Source organism: Odontesthes bonariensis, chromosome 11 (genome assembly GCF_027942865.1).
Source record: "Odontesthes bonariensis isolate fOdoBon6 chromosome 11, fOdoBon6.hap1, whole genome shotgun sequence".
NCBI lineage: Eukaryota > Metazoa > Chordata > Actinopteri > Atheriniformes > Atherinopsidae > Odontesthes > Odontesthes bonariensis.
In genome coordinates, this window is record NC_134516.1 from 22,057,437 (window position 1) to 22,076,789 (window position 19,353).

At 42.2% G+C, this 19,353-nt stretch overlaps 2 protein-coding genes across 10 annotated transcripts in view; one reads left to right on the forward strand and one right to left on the reverse strand.

Annotated features, from left to right (window-relative positions):
• LOC142391805 (peripheral plasma membrane protein CASK-like) overlaps positions 1-12,845 on the reverse strand; it is a 44,155-nt gene extending 31,310 nt beyond the window's left edge. For 5 of the 9 annotated variants that reach the window (XM_075477893.1, XM_075477888.1, XM_075477890.1 and 2 more), the window contains exons 1-2: positions 11,874-12,844; positions 2,038-2,150 (exon numbers count right to left, since the gene is read on the reverse strand). In XM_075477893.1, the coding sequence (XP_075334008.1) occupies positions 2,038-2,150; positions 11,874-11,938 (178 nt within the window). In that variant the 5' untranslated portion in view covers positions 11,939-12,844. Of the gene's footprint in view, positions 1-2,037; positions 2,151-11,873 lie in introns of all 9 variants that reach the window. The other 4 variants (XM_075477892.1, XM_075477891.1, XM_075477887.1 and 1 more) reach the window with 1 other exon arrangement.
• A 2,494-nt stretch (positions 12,846-15,339) lies between these two features.
• On the forward strand, positions 15,340-18,067 carry cenpl (centromere protein L). Its single transcript, XM_075477175.1, has 5 exons — positions 15,340-15,416; positions 16,436-16,610; positions 16,716-16,970; positions 17,065-17,637; positions 17,718-18,067. The coding sequence occupies exons 1-5, from the start codon at positions 15,397-15,399 to the stop codon at positions 17,790-17,792; spliced, it is 1,098 nt and encodes a 365-aa protein (XP_075333290.1). The 5' UTR covers positions 15,340-15,396; the 3' UTR covers positions 17,793-18,067.
• Positions 18,068-19,353: the final 1,286 nt, after the last annotated feature.

A 19,353-nucleotide genomic window follows, 5' to 3' on the forward strand; every position in this document is an offset into this window, starting at 1 on the left:
TATACCAGAACATTCATAAAAGATTAAATGATCTGTCAATCAACAAGACATCAAGCAAATGTTCAAGTCTAATCGAGTAAAACTGCCAGACATTTCAGTTATTCTTCAGTAATTTGATACATTTCAGAATCTCTGTGGTACAAATCAAATGAATGGATGATGAAAATAATCCCACTACAGTTGTGAACCAGACTGCCTCTTCTGAACGGGCAGCAACTTAACCTTTTAAATGCTTTTTTTGGTGCGGTTGTGTACTTGTGAGAATTCGGAAGGAATTCAGATGCCGGGTAAAAAGCTACTCGAAGCAGGGACACCAGAAGAGCAAATTCATTCCATCAAAATCAGCTTAAATCAGCACTTTGAACCAATGCTTTATATTGTAAATTTTACACTGCGTCAGTTTTGCTTGAGACAGGCGCTTCATTTCTCCTCGCCTGACAAAATAGTGGCAGAATAAAAAACACTTTATTATGAGGATGGAAACTTTTTCGAATAGTCGTTTAACTATAAAATCAAATAGTTTATGCAACTATAATCTTACGATGAAGCTCTTTTTGTTGTAACCAGCAGCTGGTGGTAATGTGTTACTTCCAGCACAAAGTGAGGTGTTTGCCAAAAGCCACAGAAAAGGGCTCCTGTGAGCTCAGGTGCGACAGCGCCCCAACAAGAGAAATTATTAGTTATCATTTGTTGATTTATTTCAATTCCCCCTTTACTTCAAACTGTATTTTCACTTGAAAAGCACATCCCTAATTTAGCGTTCCCACAAAACATTAGATATCTTTTTAGGTTTGAGTAAGAAAATATGCAAATTCATTATGCATACTAATCAATTAGGAATAAAGTCTGTAATGAACATATAGCTTTAGTATAACCAGACAACTTGGACACTACACATGAAGGTTTACAAGATATAAATATGCTAGCAGATGTTAAAAAAAAGGCATCTGGATGCAGTCTACAGTCTATAAGAACTCAGACCCACTTATAAGTGTCTGATGTGTCAAAGATAGCCGTCATACTACAAATCTGCTGTGAATTTGACAAATGAGCCGTCATTAAGAGCTCATCCATCTTGCAGACGCAACTGGCATGATGAGAATGAGGTTAGGTTGCCAACTGCCGAGCTGGTATAGCTGCCTCTTATGAGACATTCTCAGCAGATCCACTCCAGGCAAAGTGCACAATGATGTAAACAATGATGCAGCTGACCACTGAATGAAGCATGCTTTTACGTGACTCAAGAGATTTGCAACTCCAAAATTTCTGGGGCAAGATGAACCCTTTTCATGTACGCGTTTCATACATGCACATGAATAAATTTAGCAACAAAAAGAGGCTGCGGATTCTGGTTTGTAAACTACATCTATAAATCTCTTTTTCCATTTCCCCTCCTTTGGGTCATTTCCTTGTCTTGCTGTTATTGGCTGCTGCACGAATCTCTGACTGGGACATCACAGATGGCACTTGGTGAATGCCAACGCTGCCACCAACAAACACCTATGATCTTTCGCCTCTTTGACGAACGCACACAGACCTCAGCGGGACAAGGCGCAGAACCACATAGTGGGACGAGGAACATGCGATTAACTCGTACAAATATGCCATCGCAACGTAAAGCAACCACACTCAAAAACAGGCAAACACACGGAGTTCCAACATTACTCATCTGGGTGCAGTGTGTGCATGACATTATGCTTCATCTGTTTATGTGTGACAATGCGATTTCACTCTCTGTATGTGCCTTCGTGTTTGATGTCTGAGCCAAACAGTATTTGCAGATTATTCTCTTTGTTTTAGTCCAAGTGGAAAAACAGGTGGGCGAGTATGTATACCAGAACAGAAAAGGAACCGCAAGTTAGTTTTCCCTTTTTTTGTTGTTGTTGTTGTCATCCTTTCAAAGCAAAGCGCTTTTTTTCTGTGACTGAAAGCATCCCTCTGTGGAGCTGAAGCTGTTAACCTCACCAAACTGCCCCTCCAAATGGACAGCAAACACACAGCGGCTACGGTCCAAAACGGGTTTGCCGTGTTCCTCACCTTCAGTGCTCAGGCCTGGGCTGGAGGTGAAGCTGGCCACATCGACGATCTTTACAGCAAACTGTTGGCCCGTGTCCCTGTTGATGCAGCGCCTCACCACACTGAAGGGACCCCTGCAACACGCACATGCCGAGTTAGTCACAGACACCTACAAAAACACATGAACACGCCTCTGTGTGTAGTGTGCCTGACTTCTAACATTAAAACACAGGAATAACCCTCAGTTCAGTTTGCACTTAAATCACATATGTACACATAATCATGGAGACACACCCGTTGAGTGCAATGGGCAGACCTAGCGTTGTTTCTGAGAATATTCTGGGTTTACAGTGGGTGGTTAACTACGCTCGGTGGCCTCCACACTCGAGCCAGTGGGAATTATAGAGCTGTGTGGTGTAGCACAGCTGTAAAAATCTAAAATCTAACAAAAAGACCTGTGCACGAGAGACCTGCCCCTGCAGTTTATTTTCAAGACAAAGAAAGGAGAAAGATTGCAAAGTTGTTTTTCATGTAGCTGCACTGATGCAAATGCTGACATGCGAGCGGTAGGTGTGGTTTTTGAGCCGTTTCCAGCAGCGCGCCTCGAAGCTATGCACGGAGGATTAAAACAGTTGTCCAGGAGTAGATTTGTGATATCTTTCAGAGCTTTTCTGTTGCATTACTGACAAAACACGCAGCTCTGTAGCATATTAAACAATGACTGTTAACAATTTTGTTGAACTAGACAACTCAGAAAAATAAACACCTTTTTTTTTTTTTGTTAATACCAATGAGTTGGGAGGGAGGATGGTTGGTGGGTGGCAGTAAACGTGTCGTCCTCAAAGCGAAAAGCATGTCAACTTTATCCTCAGTGAATAAGCAAAGCTCAAAGCTAGCAACGTGTAATACCTGTACAGACCAAACAGCACGTTTAGCTTCCCTTTAAACGCGGTAAACGATTATTAAGAAAAAATAAAATGCTTTAAAGTGTTGCTGTGACTTCTGACCTCAAGGAGTCAGTGGTGTGAGTCATCAAGAAAAGGGAAAGTCAAATTAACTCCGACTACTGCCACTGACTTCATGCATCAATTCAATTGTGATTAGCCGATTTGATTCTCTAGCACAGCTCCGCCCTCGCTCTCCGTTCTAAGAAGACGAAAGCTCGCACGCAACTACTCCTTACTTTTATTTTGGGCCTCATCATCCTAGAATAGAGACCAATTCAATCACGTGAGAAATGGTTCACAACAAGGGAAGGTGACCACTCAGAACAACTCAACTGCAGTGTCCCCTCACTCACTAATCAACTACTTTCATTAATACATTTCGGAGCCTTAAATGAAGATGTCCTTTCAAACACTGATCCTATTCAATCGGCCAGTCGAGCAGCCTTTGTGACTCAACCTCCAGCCATCAGTGCTCCAACAAAGAGCCTTCATTAAAAGTAATTTATATCTTTTTCTCCCGCCGTCTTGAACAGAATCTGAAGGGAGTGGGCCTGCTCACCATTTTAATACACTCCAGAGATGCTCCGTGCAGTGCTCTGCCTTTCTCCGTATTCACCATATTATTCAGATTTTTCATTCAATTTAAAACACCAAGTATGTTTTAATTGCAAAATTTGTCTTTTTACCGAATATCAACAATAACAAATGCTGCTACTGTGAAGAAAAGAGCACAATTTGTGGCATCCACCAGCAGATCTTGTGTTTGTACGACTGTATACAGTAATTCTTTGTCATGATACCCACAGCTCCAAGTACGAGGAATAAACACTGAAAGTTGAGATGGTAACACACTCTCCCGTCTCCAGCCCCAGACATTCACAGCCCTCCCGTGTTCCAGCTGTCTTCACATCTCTCAGGTTTATAATCCTTCAAAGTGTGACCAACTCTACTGAACCCCCCCCACACACACACACACAGGAGCAGACCACTCACATCTTAAGCAGTCCTAATTTGTTGAAGCAAAGCGATGACCATTGGCAGGCATTGCTGAACTGAATAAAAAGAATTAATTAGCAAATTAACTTGCTTGACAGTGCCAGTGCACCGGACAGTAAAAGCCGTGCATGCAGAGAGTGCTGCAGCTGATTTGCTCTCACTAGTGTCTCACATCTGCTGCAATGATCAGCCCTACAAACAGGCAGCATGTGCACACTTTGGGCCGAGGCAACTGTAAAACGATACGCTTCCCTTCAGATTCCACAGGAATCCCGCGAATTATCCGACAACCCCATGACCTTCGCCCTCCTGGGTTTATGTGCTGTAGCAGCTGTGTTTATCCACTACTAAGAGAGACATGCTTCCTGAGTACACGATGAAGCCTTTCTCGGTTTCAGGCTGTCGAAGAATTGGGCAGGTTAAGGCAGAAGCAGCGACCGAAAGGACACAAATAATGCAGGAGAGTAAGAAAATCTTGGCACCGATCTCATGCTTGCCAATGTGAGACATTACAGCCTCATTAAGAAATGAAGTTGGGTTGGATGAACCTGCCAGACTCCATGCATCAACCTCTGTTAACTTGGCTTCCAAAACTGGGCTCAAACTTGTTTTGTTTTTTTAGATAAAAAGGTAGAACTCCATTTTAATGTGGGGTTAGATTTTCAGTCGCTGCTTCGGCTTGGTAAGAAGCTCTGGAATGTTTTATGCACACAAGTGTCCTCACAAAGATAGAAGCACAAACGGGTGCACAAGTGTGAATATGAGGAGGCCACATGCCGTACTGACATCACCGCAGCTGTGCTGAGTGGGCTCGCACAAAACGCCCACACATGGCTCACATCCGACAGCAGCAGTCATCAAACATTAGCCTGAAGTGGCAGCCTTCACAGACTGCTCCTTGGCTCGTTGCAGCTTTCTGCTTTATGGAAATCTAAGACAGGTTGTACATTTTTAACATCCACGCCGGCCACGAGCCAAATATCCAATCAGGGTGTCCTTTTCAGACTAGAAACATCAATACAGTCTCCACATTTACAGTAATGCTCTCCTGAGAGCAGCATTTTGCTATTTAGCTTTAACCAGGAGCTAGCATGATACATCATCTCTCCAAATCATAATTAAATGGGATTTAATACCCAACGAGGTAAACAACATCGTATTTGGTCTTTCCTTATAAACACTGGCAAATAATGGCAATTCTATCGCCACTACATTCATCAAACCACACCCCTGAAGCACAGCAAAAAAAGTAGGATTTGCCCTGAAATAAACAACCTACATGCAAAATTCATAACAGACCAAATTTCAATATTTACATTGCGAGACTGAGCTTTGACACAAGCAAAATAAAAATGAGCTTATCACGCTGAAGATCATCACAGCACTTTCTGCAGAGAAATTTCAGGATCACCGACGTTTGCCCTGCCGGCCAACTGAGCAAAAGTGCAAAGCTTTTAATTAAACAAGTTCAACGTGGTTCCACTACAGTCTGTGGAGGTCTGTGCCACAGTAATCCAGAGTGTTCCTTAAGCAAATGAGGGTAACTGCCCTTTGAATATTAGCGTTCATGTTGCAAACAGTCATTTAGAGCCGAGACACCCTCTAGACGTTTTAAAGCTTTCGGAGAAAAACCTTCTGACATCAACGAGAAGTGGATCCAGAAACACTGGATTCATTGGATTCAGAGAGAAAGCCTCATCCATTCACAACTATTGATCGGCTGCGTGTGGGAAGCTAAAAGGAGCATCAACTGGGCATTGAGAGGAAGGTTCAAAGCTGGAAAGAGAGAACGCGCCCTTGTGAAACAAAACTACGACTGTAACAGATGACAAAATTAGAAAAACACAACTTATATGAGGCCTGTTTGATTAAAGCGAGAACCATAATCAACATTATTTTGGTCAATGTTGTGTTTCAGATTATTCAACATAATTGCACAAAGGTACACTTATTTGAAAGGTCACTTAAGTTGTTATGACTTTCATTTTTCCCAAACAGCTTGTTAACAAACTCACTCAATCTGGTGTGCCACTATACTCAAAGTGGTGCAAGAAGACGAAAGGGGAGCGATGATCTGAGATGGAAGATATAGTTTGATTCAGATCATCTTGTTTTTTTGTTATTAAACAACAGATAATCCCAAAATGAGGACTCCCGGGCATTGATAGCAAATAACAATGGGGAAAAACTCGCAGTCTAGTTGTTTTGAGGTCAGCGAGCCATACGATGTTTTCTTTTTACTGTGGACACAAGTGCATAGCAGTAGGGCAGCAGTCTGCAGAGCCCTGTTAAAGTGTCTCTCTGTTGAAATAATCCTGGCACTCTGGAACATTTGATGGGGATGGGTGTAAACGGCGAGATTTTCAGCGTATGCCTCGCAAAGAAGCAAAATGCATCCATTATTGTAGCTTTACACTAACTTTTTCAGTTCCAACCTCAGAGTAGAAACTGCTGGAACCTAAAATCCACCATTACAGAAACCAATAGATTAATGAATTAAAAAAGGATAAAAACTTGCAAATATTAGTGAAGAAAAGTCATCTATGAAAGTAGGGCTGCACGATTTGGAGGAAAAACTCATATTGCAGTTATAGAACCGAGTATTGCGATATGCGACGTGATAAATAAATGGCATCATGACTTATCCTACTTTTCTCTGTGCCCATGAAAGGTTTGTTGCCAAAAAAAAACAAAAAACATTTTCATTTGGTCCTCATTATGCACGGGGAAAGTCACGTGACCACACGCGCCACTTGCCAAACTGAGACTGGCCGGTCATCTTATGATTAGCGGCGGGGTAACGAGCAAAAAAAAAAAAAAACGTACTTTGTGGTCACATAATTGCACGGGCCGACATCGCGTTCTTAGCATTAACCTTCGAAACGAAACAAAACACGCAGAGCAATGTACTGACAGTGAAGCTAAACTTTTATGAGAAGCCTATAAGTGAGTGAGAAATTACAATGCGACTGAAATTCATGTACCAACCACAGGGCAGGCTGTTACATCTGTGGTGTAAAAGCAACCAAAGAAAAAGCCCTTAGCTTTCAGCGAGCTTCCCCATTAACCCCTTTAAGTGTTTTGTCCAACACCAATTAACACCACAACCCATGTGTTAGGCAGTTTCAGAGCCTTGTGATATCATCACATTTATATTAAGGCCACCAACAGACTGAGGGTCTTACAGTTTGCTTGCTAACTGACCATGGATAGGGTACATGCCAAGGGGCTGGCCAATGTTAGCAGTCTCTACATTATTTTCTTTGGCTTTTCCCTTTGATTTAACACAGTTTCACGCAAAGACTGTGTTATCGATAGTTTAGCCAGCTGACAAAGAAAGCCATGTTCGGTTAGCTCGAGATAGTCAGAAAAATCAAAGGAAGCAAAAGGAGGGCAAAAACGCGGCTTTTTAAAAAATATATATATAATGCGTCGATATTTAGAAAAGACCTATACAATTTCGTTTCAGGCTAAAGACGACCTCAGATGAATTAGTTTTGACTGAAGGAGTTTCGGGGGTTTTTAATCTTCTGAATCAAGAGCTGCTTGCTTCAGGGGCCGGGAAATATTGGACTATTCTTCCAAAACGGAGAAACGGTCTCTGGTTTTCCAGATGGAAAATCGTCTCCAATTCAACAGCAATGGGCCATCTTAAACTGTGTAAAGTTGTGCCTAATGAAGGCTAAAATCTGCCCCGTGGGGCATTAATCAAATGTAGAATAGATCTGACATGAGTCAGTGTAACACAAATTAAACTTTTGACAAATCATCTATGAATAACAACTAAACTTAAAACTCTTATCACATAAAGTTAAATCAAATGCTACTATGACAAAATAAGTCACATGCGCCCCTCTTACAGCAAAGCATTTTGGTAAAGATTTCTATGTTAAAGTCTACATCTGCTTGATGAGTAACTATAATTCAACACATTAAATTATATTAACAATAACAATGATAATAATAAACTTTTTTTTCACTGCATTGATAACTGAAAGCATCAAAATGCTGCCTAATAAACCAAATGATCCAAGTCAGAATAAGCCTTAGGACTGATCACTTCATTGGTTTAGAATGAGTCACACAGTGCAATATTGTTGGTCGTAATGAGCACCCCGGGGCAGAAATAAAGAGCTCAGAGACTCCAACAGTACTTCTCAACAGCCCAAGTCCTATTCAAGCAGAATCACTGCAGACAGAACTGATTAAATTACCTCTGTGCTTTGCCAACAGCCTTGCTGAAATCCCAAAAATGGCATGTGGTTAATGCATTATGTCCATCACTTATTCATCACGTAAACTACAAACTAAGAGCACCCTTTAAATACCTGAGCAGTTTACATCTGTTCATATCATCTTTTAACAGTTATTCTCGTCAGAAAGTGAACTGACAACTGGCTTCTTTCCATTTTTCTCAAGTGACCACGAGGGAATTGGACAAATATTCACATGCGTGCAATGAATAGAAGTTTTACAATTGAAAAAATAATAATCAGACATAGTTCACGCTGGTCTTCATAGCAATGCCAAACAGCTCTTCCAGTTGCCATGCGACTATAGACCTTGACGGAGCACCTGACCGGTTATGAGATGAAATATTTTTGTCTTGTTGTGCTTCTGCTCTCAGGTTTGAAACCTTGCAAAGCTCTCGGTGCTGCAGTGACAGAACGAGCACATCGTTCGAAAGATCCCGTTGAACAACGTGTCCACACTGGAAGTTGTGTGCGAATTCACACGGTACCTTAAGCCATCTAAACTCAAAGGTGTCAGCAAATACCAGTTGGATCTAGGTAAAACTAATCAACCAACATTAGTGGTTGAAGGGAGAGAAAATAGCGCCAAGCGATTGTGAGGTTTGACTTTTTTCCTAGAGAACGATTTTGTGATGCAAATTTATTACTCTTTTGAACGCATATTGTTTTGAGAAGCAAAACGCTTTATTTTTTTAAACCCCAGGCAAAGAGCTACCTTCGTCCACGCCAAAACGAGGCCGGAACTCGGCTCACAGGCTCATAAGAGATATTGCTAGTATGGGATGTCATACAGCTTCATGTCAAAAGAGGCAAACTATCCCTTTAAGAAGAGGTGATTATTGGGCACTTATGGCGTCCCCAGTGTTCTAAATCCCATCCAGTCAGGCAGCTCCTCACTGACTCAAGCCGATCAGGGACAATAATAAGACGACTTCTCGGAACTATAACAGAAGTGTGAAGGAGGGGCGAGCTGGATAAAAAGGGTTTAGGTACAAGTTTGAATGGGGCTGACGTCAAAGGTCAGCAGGAGGCACATGTGTGCAGCAGCAAAGCGATCCAACAATATGAGAAAAATCCCCATGAAAACCTTTGAAAAGAACAATGCAGTTACCACACTGTCATTAAGGATTAAATAGTTTCACTTGCTCTTAATTACAGTATTTTTCAAGTAGCGAGATCTGACCAGACAGGCTTAAAATAAAAAGGGGTCAGGTTCAAATAATTTAATTGATGGTCGGATGTTTCTGCACGAACGGAGAAGTTATCAAATCGCTTACAAGCCATTTTGGGATAGATTTAAGCTGACAAAATAGCCTGGCTTCTGTTACAGCACAAAGACTAAAAGGGATCAATACCCTCATTTTTCCTAAAAGATCCCGTATTGTGGTTTAGGTAGGAAATGAAAATGTTTTACAACCAACATCCTGTCTGCCATGCTGTCTAGTAGCTACGGTCGTGTCGACGATAAAACACGCGGCTAAAACAAGGCGGAGTGCTGCAGTCGGTGTCTCCTGCCATTATTTATATCCTTAGCCTCAGGGCCATCACATTCCCAACTCCACTTGTCTCCATTGATCTACCTCAGCCTCCCTTTCCCTCCCACCTCCAGGCTGAGGAAAAATGATCCCCTCCTTCCTCCCACAACACATCCCAAGACACCAGGATTCAACACTAAAGAACCAGGTGGATAAGAAAGACTTTCAAGCTTAAAATGCAGATAAAAAATTAGATTGAGACCAACACACAGAAAAAAAAAGAGGACATTTTAAGGTAGCTGTGAATTTACAGTCTATACAAAGAATGCAATTGTTTGACTCGGGCCTTCTTTATACACCGCTCCGCATTTACGACCCCTGCTAATATGATTTGTCAAATGAAGGAATGCAAATGTTTGGATTGCAATATTTCCACATTAACTTTCACCGGCGGCACCTTGTATCTGTTGCAGGGAGTCCAAGTTAGCGGTCCTGGACTAAACATCAATTAGTAACCAAGGCAACTGGGACTCTCAGGATAAAGAACAGGGCCTGAGGGCTGGGAGAGAGCGTCTCTCCCCCTTCAACTAACGTAATGGACCCTCTTGACTTACAGTGAGGAAAGATTGCAGGGGGGAGGGGACAGACTAGTAAGTCAGGCCTCGTTCTTCCCGCCCCACTTCCAGGAAGATTTAAAGAGCCATATCTAACTGCACAAAAGGAAGCGTGCATCCACTGGCAATTTTCAGTTGTCACAGCACCTTGAACTTCAGCGCAGCTTTTGTTTTAGTTTGACTCAGACAGCCTGCTGGGTTTTGCTGATGAATACAACACTATAGGCACAACAATACCTACTGTTGTCAGATCGCAGAAATTAATGACACATTTTAACAGGTTTTCGCAGGAGTCGGAAATTTGCTACGGTAATTTCTCTGGACCTGCTTCACTGACTCACAGTCCCGAGGTGAACTGTGTTCCCATCTCAAGTCAGTTGACAATCCCTAAAAAAAAAAACAATAATATGCAGGATCCAGAGCGTCAGAGGGACCACGAGATGAAATCTGAGGCTGAACATGGTCAGGTGAATAGATATTAAATATGGTAAAAGTCAAAGTAGCATCTGTGTGAATGCAAGCATGCAGGTTTTCCGAGCAGAACATCACATTCTAACAAGATGAGCAGTGTTACTCGCTTTGCCTGCTCAGTGTCTTTAACGTTGTGCTTGATCTGTGTGTAGGTGTGTTCAACCTGCATGTAATTCCCTGTAGTTTACTCAGTTTGTCTACTTACAATCCCAGTAATTAGAATGCATTGCAAACAGGATTTAACAAGGCTTGTAACACTCACAGGCGATATAGCAATTCACAAACTTTTAGCTGCTTTTGCATGTCCAGACAATCTTAACCCCAGCCCCACGGTGCAAGCGGTTCTTCATTCTGAGGAACAAGAACTGATTTCACACAGCCCTGAAACTCCTTCAGTCCAACAAAAAGTAGTATGAGAAGGTATGTTCCCTTTGATTTCACAGTGTACCAAATCTAGTTTTTAATTTAAAAAAAAATAAAATAAATGGGCAAAGCAGCAAATATTGATATTACCTGTTAACATAAAGGTCGGTCAAAACAAAGACTGCTTTCATATCAAATCACCCTATAATAAGTGGGTGAAATCCTTTGACTTTACATGTGGGCACTGCCCAAGGACTCTTAGAAGCAAAACCCTGTACATGAATTTGAAAGAGCAGCCAGGTGATTATTCCCTTTCTTCTCATGTCCCGTTTCCTGAGTCTGTCACATCAAAGGGAGAATTACTGGCTGACTGAAAAAATAATTGCATTAGTGCACATGTACAGTAAAAGATGGCAGATTTTCACCCGAGAATAACGCCTCAAGAAAACTGATACCAATTGCGACTTTTTAAACTTGTGATCAAACCATTTCTGATCTGAATGGCGCTGAAACCCAAAAAGGGACAAAGTCTTAACCTCTTGATCTCTCGGTGCATGTTGTTAAATCCCGTGTCCACTTAGGTGGCACGACTCCTTGCAGCCTAATCCAACCTCACCCACCCACATGACTTTACCCCTGCACAACCTGCGAGTCAACACATGTACATGGTTCTCAAAGCTATACAGTATGTGGTTAAATGAAACTGTGCAACATGCAGTGGTACGTGACAATACTTACTTTCCGATCACCTCGCACAACTCGTAGACATCCTCGAACAGCACGTCGTCGTCCGCCATGGTCATCCAGGTAATTGAGGATGCTCTCCACAAGAAATCCCACCCTCAAGGGTTTTGAAGTAATCAATGACAACGTGTTTTCTTGCTGAATGGGGTCTCTATTGTGCCAGACTACGAACGCTTGGCAATTCAAACCCGCCCCCAATATAGGAGACGGGAAAACCAGTGGTCACTAAAGACACAATTTTAGCCGGCTAGCCACATTAGCTGTCGAGCGGGGCTGTCAGTACACGGCCCCACCTTCTCCCGAGCTACTCTCCTGGTAGGCTGGCTAGCCAGCGAGCTAGCTAAACAGTGACCACAGACCAGACCCCAGGGCGTGGAGATTTCCTCGCTCGTTTGCAGAAAAACACCCCTCTTTGCATGCCCCGGGTTTGTATCTCACTGGTGGATATTGCCTTGTACCGAACTCCCTCGGCAGCATCCACAGCGACTTCCAGCACTGACCGAGATGCTCCCTTCACCGCAGGCTAACGGGATTTTCGAAAATGGTTAGCTAGCTGTCGATGGAATCACCGGCTGGCTCGAGCCGTTATTGCACCGAGCACACCCAGTGTATCACAGATGGCTTATCCCACCGAAAAACGTAATGTGTCCCGGCTGCAGTATGCTTCAGCTTCCCGAGCCCAAATGGAAGACCTTCACGTTCATATCCACAGCTGCTCTGTTGCTTACACCGTCTGTGCACGGGAATATTGAAATTATATCGTTTTTTAACACAGCCCGACCCTTCGTTCACCGTTGCTCTAGTTCTTACGCTGGCTCAGATGCTGGCTGGCTTTGACTGGCTGTTCCTCCGACTTCCAGAAAAGCCAGGCTCCTCCCTCTATCGTCCAGGCAACTGGTCCGATCGGAGCCGAAATGGCCAGAGAGAGTGGGCCAAGATTCGTCTTGTAGCAACGCTCGAGCCAAGATGGCGTTTGATCGGGTTTCGCTTCAGGCGTAGTTTCCCACTAATCTCCCCCAAAGGTTGCATCCAGTGTGTCCCGCGCAGGCGTCGACCAGCTGAACCTCCTCACCTTACGTCAGCCTTTCCCCCTCTCCATCACTCTAACATCCTATTTATTCTCACTTGAATTATATCTTCTGTCAGTAATAGTTAATTACCCTTACACTGACTGTCAACCATATGAATAAACGGTTGCATTCCGTACACTTTATATAGAGGGTTGCGCGCTATTTCCAGGGACAGTGACATTCCCATGGAGCCTCAGGAAGGTTTCTAAGCACAATTTTGGTAATCATAGTCTTTTTGTTTTATTCTATTGAGGCTGACAATTAGATAGGGGCGCAGGTATGAATAAATAGAGTTAGCTTTTCCCCATAGGAGTTGTATAATTATTGCAAATGTAAAGCTTTTTCAGGGTTAAAAAAAAAAGATAACGTTCCGGTGGGGAAAAAAAAAATCGTGTAATAATGTTTGGATTCAGTCCCAATCACGGCCAGCCAACCTTTCTGCAAGTGCAGGTGCAGGGATGCAGGTGGAATCTCCTCAGGTGAGGCAGGACAAAGCGGAAATGGGTTGGTAACGCCCCCTAGAGGTGATGGCACGAATCGTTCTCGTCCCACTGCTCCATCTTCAAATATAAATCTTACCTCATTATGTTTTTTTTTAAAAAAAGATCCACCTCATATATCAGGCAAGAACAAAACAAAAATATGTGAATGACATAATTTCACGTGAGAATAGTCCATTTGATCCTCTTGGTCATGAACAGTAAGCATGTAAAAATTATAAATATCTTCAGTATTTTACATACAAATTTTGTAGTCTTGGACTAAACTATTTCCATGTTTCATTCACACTGAAGTTCTAAATATAATTTCCAATTTAGGAATTCCATTCTTCATAATTCCAACTATGTGTGACAATGTTTAAATGTTACTCTGTTTGACTGAATAGTTTGACAGTAAATAACAACTAAAACAAGAAGAACAAGTTAAGTAAATATCACAAAACAGCAAAAGTTCTCTCGCCCAGGAGGATGGACTCAAACATGCAGGTGGAGGACAAATAAATGCCACTAGAGGGCCCTGTGTTCTGAAAATCCCCTCTGCAGTTTCCATGGTGCTGCATCCCCTCTCCTCAGACATCATCTGTAAGCTTCTTCCATTGGTTTAAACCCACCAGCTGCAACTGATCATCCCATTGGCTGTTGATGTGGTCATCACTCTGTCTTCTATTGAGCAGCCCTCCATTCAATACACAGTCATTTGAAAAACATACAAATGCACACGAGCTCACCCAAAAGTCTGGTCAGAGCAAATGTGAAGCAATAAATACAGCCAAAATACATTATGGAGAGGGCGAATGGACCGAAAAATATGAGAAAATTGGGAACACCACCATTCATGAGTAGGAAAAAAAGAGAAAAGAGCACTGTTTCCATGGTAACGTGGAGGGGAACGTTCTGAAGTTGGCAGCTAGTGAAAAATGCACACACACCAATGCACATACAGGCACACAGAAAATGGTTTCAATGGCTTACATACATGGCCTAAAGATGTACTGTGACTATGACACACCTCACCCTAAACTTTTATGTTTATCTGGTAGGAAACATTAGATCATTTTGCTATTTGTTGTCTGATAAATTCCATCAACAAATCTATACCAGTTATTTAGATTCAGTCATGCTCCATTCTCTGACACTTTGGTATAACCTGAAGTCATTGCCTCAACATTTCGAGAGCTCACCAAGAAAATCGGTTGGGAGTTCAGTGCTGATGGGTGTGACAGTTATTATGCTCAGATTTTGGTTAAGAAGAGAGGAAAACAGGGTTTGGTATGGCAGCTACTCAAGCTAGAGTGTGGCTCAAGGTTGGTATTCTTCACTCGGGATTAATAACCAACTCGAGGGGCACATCCACACAAAATGCCTTACAAGTGGTGATCTTAACAGATTTGTTTTTATATTTCAACTATTCAACATTCACTGTTCACAGCATTTTATTCATAGATTTAAGTAAATTTAATTTTATTGCGAGTAAGGCCTATTACAGATTGATATCTGCATTAGAGATCTTTATTTTTATTCTCAGAAGATATTTATTCCGTCAATTATTTTTTGTGCTTTTAAAATTAATTTTGTATCAGATTTTGAAAAAAATATTTTTTAACGTTTCCAAGATTTTGATTACCTTGATTTTGCAAATCGATTACAAAGATGATTAATGTATAGATTTTATATATATTATTTTTATTTAAAAAAATGCTTAATATTATAATATATTTTCATTATGATCATTATTTCTCAATTTTTTTTTTTTACAATGTGTGGTCTCTAACGAAATAAAAAAGATTTATTTTTAAAAACACCTACTTCCTGTTTGGGTTAATTTGATTGGCTGATTCTCGCCGCGCAGACTTATGGGAAAGCGCGATGTTCAAATTTGTTTCCGGATTTTTTTATTTTTTTTTATTTTTTTTTTATTTTCTCTCAGCTTCGGTCGGTTCGGCAGACATGGAGAGACCTCATACAAGGTAAAAATTTTGAGCTATATCGTTATTTCATTGTACAGATCCAATCTCCCACATTAATGTTTTTGCGACGTCAAAAACAGAACAGTTTTATCAACTGTGCATCACGGTTACTCTCGCTCCAGTAATCGCTCCTTTTTGGCCCATTTGAAGAGACCGCCATGCCAAGCTACATTCGCTAAACAGCTAATTTAATGTTGCCGTGGTTTCCTTGAAATATGCTACACTAACGTAACGCCATACATGATATTTTCGGATTGTTGGCTTCCACTTTTCAATTCGGCGGATATCCTACAACCAAGAGAGAGGTTAAAAGATGTACTAGCATATCCTTTTTTGCACAATGCTTTGTTGCCAGAATACAAAAGAAAATAAAGGCAAGCTAGATGAAGACGTCCTGTATGAGGCTCTAGTAAACGTAAGTTTAGAAAAAAGGCTAATATAACGTTTCTCTTTGCCTGATGGGTTAAGTTGTATCGATGTACACGTGATCCGACTGCACATACAGTATGACAGTAGCCTAGTTTCTATCTGTTAGTTCCTTGTTGCAGAACTTTGCCTGTCGCTGCTGTTGATGTTTCCAAATAAACACTCATTGTCCGGCCCTATGGAATAGATAAGTGACTATATATGTATATTTGGTAGTGTGCATGTGAAGAAAATGACAACGAAATGTACTAAGATTCTCTTAGTTGGCAGTTGCGCACTATCCTCTCTCCTGCAAATGTGCCCCTTCATGTTTGTACATTAGAACCATGACCTCTTTACAGAGTCAAAGTTTACCAAAAAAGATGAGAATTAATTCCAGGGAGAAAAAAAATAATCAACACCTTTGATGCTCAACATCAACGCAAATAAGAAACCTATTTTACAGAGGCAGCAATGCACACTTTTGTCTTTATCACAGGAGATGAGATGGAGGTGAATTTAATCTTGTCAAACGTTTTTTTACAAGGGACACATCTACATGTATCCCAAACTAGAGCAGAAAACTGATCCAGTGATCTGTGTCTGATTTTCAGTGTGACGAGGACTCCTCTCACCAGTGTTGTAGTTCAGCGGAGGAGCAAAAGTCGGAGTTACCGGCAGTCGTTACGCAGCTGCTTAGGTGCCGCCTCGAGGCTCGGCCTGACTCCAGGGCTGACAGCTCGGAGACTCAACACCAGCAGGAAAGCTCCAAAGTCGCATAATATAAAGGTTTGTTGTAGAGGTCCATTTGTGTCTCTCTTTTTTTTTTTTCATTAAAAATGCACGACCAATAGATAAGTAATTATTTCTGTTGCTATCCTGTCCCTATCAAAGGATAAAGTGAATCCTGAGCACCTGGCCTTGTTGGTGAAAACAGAGTGGCAGCTGTGCTACGTTACCCCTCTCTACCAGTTCAGCCACACGCAGCTAAAGAGCTATGCAAGGCAGCTGTCTGCGTTTATCGTGGCAGAGAAGCAGCAGGGTTTGGCAGTGGAGGTGGGGGGACCACAGAACAGCTACAAAGTCTCCCTATCTGTGGTCCAGGGGATGGCAGAGGCAGATAATGACGCCGAGACTGTCCTCATCCAGGTACGGACAGAAGCCCAGAGACACAGAGGTCTTCTTTTATCAGCATCGGTCATGTTTATTATCTTGGAAAACTGATTTCTCTTTCCCAACGCAGATCCATTCAAAGCCATTGTTTGCCAGGCAGGATGAGCCACAGAGGTCAGTTTGGAGCGGCTTGCTGACGTGCATTCATGGCAACCCTGAATACTTGGAATCGCTCCCGAAAGACTTCACTTGTCTGCCGCTCTTTGGCAGCCGAGGGGCTGAAGATCTCTCCTCTTTGGTCAAATCCTGGTTCCAGAGGACATTCGACTGCTGCTTTTCCCCCCTGGAAATCAGCCCCACCAGCCTACAATGGCTCACAGCATTATGGACTAACTGTCACACAGAGGCCAACATCCAGCATCTGAAAATGCTTTGGACTCTTCCAGTTGTGCCGCCACTACAAGTAGCCTACACCATTAACGCCCATGATGCGTGGGAGCTGTGGAGCAATGTGAGAAAGGATTCTCTGGAGAAGGGCGAGGGAGCAGAGGAGGAAGGCTGTATTGACATTGAGGAGGTGGTGAGGTTCATGCAGGGGCTCAAGAGTCACTTTTACAGACACTTCAGGCTGGATCTGTCAGCCGGGGTCCTGAACCAGGTGTCTACAGCTCTGGGATCAGCTAAATCAAGCGGCAGGATTAAGGTAATTTAAGAATTTTTTTTTTTTTTTTTTTTAGCTACATTTCACATGGAGTAGACTAATATTTCCTCTTTTAATTTCAGATCTCCAGCAGCAGATACGTGATCACCACCCTGACACTGCTGACAGAATGTGCCCTCCTCAAAATGCCCATCTGAGTACGGCAGCACGGACACGTTTCAGCCACCGAACCATCGTTCTGCAAAAGTATTTCCTGCCAGGAAACGGAAGACGTTAACTTTTTTTCCTCGTTGCAAATATGTTTTAACCAAAACCAAACACTTCATAGACTTGACCGGACTTTAACCTGTTCATAACTACAACAATGACTTCTGAAGGAGAAAATCTTAGTTTTCCATATTACAACTGTGGCTGTTGAACATGCTTAGGTCCCGCCCCTTCTTGTAAATAAATGTATTCTACCTTTGTATATTTTTGTGATTTATAGTTTTAAATAAAAGTATCAACTGACACAGGAGATGGCTGTATTAAATCAATCGAATTGGGGCCCCAAAGTGTTTGGGCAGTTTTTATTTTAAGCGGTTTTAGGAGCCATTTATTAGACTTCTTGTACGGAGTCGATTCCAAGTGTGGCGTTTGTAACTGGAAGCTTGTGAGCCCACAACATGCAAACAAAGAGGCTCCCAGTGTTGGTGAAATGGGTCGTCCTGAGTTTGCTGAAAGTTGAGACTCCGCCGACCTTGGTCATAAAATTTTTTTTTTTTTTTTTTAAAAAGGCCCAGACACTCACAGTGGATAATTGTAGGATCCCTTCAATTTCAAAGAAAAACTCAACTCAGAACAACATAAATGGCTTCAGATTAGATTCCAGTGACACCAGGTCATTAGTGTTTGATGGTGAGACAAAATAATCTGAATTTTTAGGTTTCCAGGCACAGTTAAGTTGATTGGACAGCACTTTATAGAGCAGACGGATAACGACCCAATCCGGATTTTAGTAGCAGTCTATTATCGGATGTCAGCCCTGCCAAGCTGCATTTTATTTACTCGAGATGAACCCAAAGGCAGAAAAACCCTCAGAAGTCATCTGCAGTAAAGGTTTGACAAAATACAGCGTAACCGGAAACCCTCCCTGAGCCAGTGTCTGAGGGTCCCCGAGTCGTTGCCCACAAAGGATTTTCTTATTTTTAAAGAAGAATTCAACCAGGGTTTGAATCCCATTCCTGCTTATCCTACCTCTTTATTTCTCCCCCTACCCGAACCAGGGTTTGCATCCCCACCCCGCTGTGACTGGTGTGCAGTTGGTGAGAGGCTGAGGTAGCTTGTGGCTGTAAAAGATGGTTGCTGTGGTGTGAGGGGCAGTGTTGGCTGGCATTAGGGGGGTGACTGGGACGCCAGTGGTCACTGTTTAGCCTCCTGGAGGTGTCGTGGGCCCAACTAGACGAAACACTGATGAAAGGAGGTTCCCACCTGATGACCCCAATGACATGTTGGTCAGCACTGCTCACTGGTCTATGTAGGGAGTATAGGGAATTACTCACTGAGTCTGGTCCTTTTTTTTTTCTTTAGCACAAGTTTCTTGTGTTTACCTTGAATCAACGTTCTATTGATGTTTAACCGTCAACTTACATTTCAGCCCCTGAAAATGGTTCTGCTATACTTTTCTCTTCCATTTAATCCAAATCTATCGACATGTCTTTATGCCATTATGGCTCCCAAATATGTTTTGGATGAGTAAAGCAGACAAAAAAAAATAAG